This window comes from Clupea harengus, chromosome 6 (genome assembly GCF_900700415.2).
Source record: "Clupea harengus chromosome 6, Ch_v2.0.2, whole genome shotgun sequence".
Lineage (NCBI taxonomy): Eukaryota > Metazoa > Chordata > Actinopteri > Clupeiformes > Clupeidae > Clupea > Clupea harengus.
In genome coordinates this window covers 13042522-13047521 of record NC_045157.1, presented here as the reverse complement: position 1 = coordinate 13047521, position 5000 = coordinate 13042522, and the positions used below count along the sequence as shown (strand labels likewise).

General features: G+C 46.9%; 1 protein-coding gene across 1 annotated transcript in view; it reads right to left on the bottom strand.

Annotated features, from left to right (window-relative positions):
• The window catches only part of crtc3 (CREB regulated transcription coactivator 3), a 46858-nt gene that overhangs the window by 14610 nt on the left and 27248 nt on the right, over positions 1-5000 (bottom strand). Inside the window, exon 5 of the mRNA XM_031569051.2 lies at positions 1981-2084. Coding sequence (XP_031424911.1) covers positions 1981-2084 — 104 coding nt within the window. The remainder of the gene's footprint in view (positions 1-1980; positions 2085-5000) is intronic.

Here is a 5000-nt window from a genome sequence, read left to right as displayed (position 1 = left end):
CGCGCACACATAAACACTCGCTCACTAGTCCAGCTACACACACGCACGCACACACACACACACACACACACACACACACACACACACACACACACACACACACACACACACACACGCGCACACGCGCACACGCGCACACGCACACACGCACACTTTACAAATGAGCAGATAAAAGAACATAAAAGGACAAGAGGACAGAGACACGAAGGGGCGGGGGAAAGCCATAGATCAGCCAATCTTTAAAAGACAAAGGAAATAATAAACAAAGCATCAGGAGAGAGAAAGAGAGAGAAAGAGAGGGGACTGAGAGGACCAGAGAGGGAGAATGTGAGCATCTCTCTGGTATTTCTGGAGACCTCTGCATTCTCTTCAGCATCTACAGCAAATTTGTAACTGTAAGTAGACCCTCCATCACACAAATACATGTGTGTATGTATGCATGCATGCATGTTTGTATACATGACTGTATGTATGTGTACATGTATGCGTGTGTGTGTACATGTGTGTATGTATACATGTATTTGTGTGTGCGCATGTATGTGTGTACACATGAGTGTATGTATACATGACATGTATGTGTGTGTGTGTGTGTGTGTGTGTGTGTGTGTGTGTGTGTGTGTGTGTGTGTGTGTGTGTGTGTGTGTGTGTGTGTGTGTGTGTGTGCGTGCATGTGTGTGTGTTTATGTGCCCTTCTTCTTGGCACCACTTGTACCCTGCTCTACCAGTTGGGCAACAGGAGCAGCGTTTCACCCACCCAGGGCTCCACAGATGCCCGCTCCTAAACGCCCTGTGCAGCGCCACACCTACGCCAGGGTGTGCCATCGCTGGCATGCACGGAATGTTTCGATCCTTTTCAAGCCTCTAAAAACAGGAAACTACCTCCGAGTGATGTCATTCGGCCTTTGCTGTCTGTCACTACCATTCAAACTGAGTGGGTGTGTGTGTACTGTATTAACAAGTGACCAGTATCTCACGACAAAAATAGCACATGTCACATTCAGTCATGAGGACAGCACCGCAGTACATTTCACAACAGTAGTTTAACTGAACCTGAACACAAGAATGTGCCTGCATGTGAACGCAAGCACGCACACACACACACACACACACACACACACACACACACACACACACACACACACACACACACACACACACAAACAGACTTGAGAGCTTCCAGGATTCAACGAAAACAGGAAAAGGATCTGACTACAAAGGCTGACATGCATAGAAACACACACACACACACACACACACACATGGGATGGGATGAAGTAAAACAGCCCTCCAACATTATTTCATTTCTTTTTGTTTTTGAAGAGCGTCACTGAACACATGTTTCCTCTAAGGATGGGAGGTGAACGTGTTAGAGCTATAATTAATGATATATTGTGCTGAACAACAAAAGCTGAAAGGGTGTGAGGACCTTACACTGACAAATACAAACAAACAGGCTGTTGTTGTTGTTCAGTACAATAGATCATCTTTTTAGCGCTAGCCTCTGTGTGCGGAGTCTCACCTCATAATTTACAATGAATGGTATAAGGGACACACAAAGTATTTGCATTTAGCAGGGTTTACAGCCAGAGACTACAGGAAGAGACCGACTGAAGGCACACATGGCCTTTAAATCTGTCAGATTAAAAGGAAGTTATGTTTCATTTATGTGATCTATACCATAAATCTGACCATCAATACCATATACCGATACCGCCAGCCGCACTAAAAATACTCATGCAAACAACTATCATATACATTGAGCTGCCAGTTAAGTGACTATTACGCAGGGTAACAGTATAATAGACTGATTTATGGGAGGGCAAACATCTGCACCTCAAGTCATTGTCAATCTTACTTCTGTGTCTCAGTGTGGGTGTGTGCCTCAGAAACTGACATATACATAGACATATACGTTTATGTGAGTATGTGCCTCTGTTTCCTGAAGATGAGACAGTTTCAGTGTGTGTGTGTGTGTCTCACCGTTGCGCTGTGGGGGCCCACGGACCATCTGCTGGTTCATGCCAAAGGGGTCCTGTGGGTTTGGACTCATGGCACTGGTGTGGAGGGCTGAGTCTGAGTTAGTCCTGTGAGGAGAGAGGGAGAGAGAGGGAGAGAGAGAGAGAGAGGGGGGGGGTAGAGAGAGAGAGAGAGAGAGAGAGAGAGAGTGGGAGGAAGGCATGAGTGAGAAGAGAGGGAGTGAGAAAGGGTGTGAGTGCTTTAAGTCATTATGTAAAAGAGCGTGTTCATATCACAACCTCTCACTGTCTGACAGCCTATTCTTCTCTTTCCTTCCCTCTGTGATTTTCACTCAGGTCCCTCTGAAGATCTCTTCCCCTCTCCTCTCCTCTCCTCTCTTCCAGTCCAGCAAAGAGCCTCTCTTCCTCAGTCCTCTAACCCCCCCCCAACTTCTCTCTCTACTGGCTACATGATGGACTACACATCAACCTCCTCATCCACAAATAAAGAGGGCCACGGGGCGGCGTGCATTACACAAGTGGCTGCAGTATATCTGACTTTATTTGACAGACAAATAGTAACTGCTGTTTGTATGAGATAGCTGTAGTTCATTTGAGGAGATCTGGCAAAGCCATATCAGCATGACCTCATTGATAGATCAACGGCAACATGATGTGGAGATGTGGAGAAAAAGGAGGGAAGATCACTGGTTAGTGGAAACAAGAGAGAAAATTCTCTTTGATTAGTGGTCTGATTGGGGGTTGCCTTACCCCCACAGCCCAGACACATACTCAAGGCAGAGCAGAGGAATGTGATTGTGTGTGTGTGTGTGTGTGTGTGTGTGTGTGTGTGTGTGTGTGTGTGTGTGTGTGTGTGTGTGTGTGTGTGTGTGAGATTGAGAAGCAACAGAGCAAAGGAAGGTGGGAAATCATAGGCTCCGTTACTGGGTACAGTTGTTTGACTTTCTCTCCTTGTTAGATTTGAGAAAGTACTTCAAGAGATTTAAAAAAAAAAAAAAAAAAAAAAGGTTGAGAAAAAGAAACCAAAAAAGGTTAGGGACAGCAGAGCGGTTGATCTGTGTAGAGATGGAAGAGGTCAGATGTCAAAGGTCACCTGTTGAGTTGGGATATTAATCTAAATCCAGGTCGTTTCTCTTCAGTCCAGGGCTGCTGCTCCCTTCAGGAGGAGGAGGAGGAAGAGGAGGAAGAGGAAGAGGAGGGAAAACATCAGAGTTTACCATCGGACTCACCAGACTCAGTGGTGATGAGACCCCCGGCAGGGTTAGTATGGGGTGGAGACAGCAAGAAAAGAACCTGAACAGGAAGAAAGTTGAAAGTAGAGGAGGGCCTTGTGCGTGTATGTGTGTCTGTGCGCGCGTGTGTGTGTGTGTGTGTGTGTCTGTGCGTGGAACTGGCCCCAGTTCACCACGAAAACAGAATTCCTCACCAAGGACACGCAAGAGTGAGTGCTGCTCTACGAGGCCTTGTGATTGTGTATGTAAGAGAGGCAGGGAGAGGCCAACAGAGAGAGGTAGAGGGAATGTTCTATTAGGTAACGTTAACACAGCCATGGGTGACAAGAGGCAGGCAACTTCTCATGGGTATACTAAGTTGGGTACAGGGGTGTGCACACACACACACACACAGTGGGAACCTGCACAGCTCCTGCCTGCTGCTCTCCACACACACACACACACACACACACACACACACACACACACACACACACGAGCGCCTTCACAAGAGGAGCACTGGGACCTACCAAAACAAACTCACTGGTGCTTGCCAACACAAACACCACAGCCATCACGCTAGCCTGCCTTTTCCAGGAGCAGAACTCCTCAAACACCACAGCCATCACGCAAGCCTGCCTTTTCCAGGAGCAGAACTGCTCAACCTCGGTTTGAACTCCTCGGGTTGCTGTAGCTGAGGAGTCATCATGCTCCTGCACACTCAAACCTCAGCTCAAACCTCAGCTCCAGCCTCGGCAGCCAACGCTGCAGTTTCAGCTTCTGCTTCGGATTTATATTCTGCAGAATAAATCACTGTTTTGAAATCTTTAAATGTTCCCACGTTTCATCAGTTCTAAGATTAAACAAAGGTAGGTCGATCAGCCTTAGTCCCACCCTTGTAGGATAGACCTAAGGTTAATCTCTCGAGGACTAACCTTCTAATTCAAAGCCCTGTAGTCTACAATGTTACCTCCATTCTCCTGCAAAATAACCTCAGCTCCATAGCACAGAAACTAAACCTAAACTCAATCCACTGCTGGCTAAACCAATCTCCCTTTCCTTAGCACTAAACCTCAAGTCAATCTCTCCTTTGCATGTAGAGGACAGGCTGTGGTCCAGCACTAAACCTCAGGCCAATCTCTCCCTTTCCTCAGATCAATCTCTCCCTTTCCTCAGCTCTAACCCTCAGGTCAATCTCAGGCTGTGGTCCTGGATGTCTGGCGTGGATCAGGCCTACATGTCACTGTGACAGCTCCTTCCTAACGTGAGATAAAGCCATGTGGAGAGACCAGAGGGAGTTCTGGAGTGGATTCTCACGGAAGTGTTCATCTCCTTCAGGGAATGAGCTTCAGTACTTATGAATAAACTTTTATTTTTTTCCCCTGACCCCACCCCCTCATTCTTTTGCAGCTGTGAATTCCTTAAGGGATCTCTCTGCTCAATTTAACAGTGTTTAAGCCCAAAACCACGTTGCTGTATGGATTGCCTAAGTTGTGTGCTGCTGTCTTGCTTGATTCTTGAGTCTTTTATTCTTCTTGGTTGGAGTGAGCGTAAAAACTAATTTTCTCATTGTGTTCTGTCCAAAACCATAAAATCGGAATGTCTTGCATTTCAGACAGGCCTTTGGGACTTTCTGGTCCATAAACTGCAACATGTTATGGTGGACGCTGACGCTGGAATCTGAATTCTTCATGCCCGATCACCCAGTACCATCCCACATGCTGTTCCCACTACTGCTGGGGTCTGAGAGCACACACACACACACACACACTGCTTTGACTGTGTCCGCCACTGCAGCGTGGATCCGACTAGT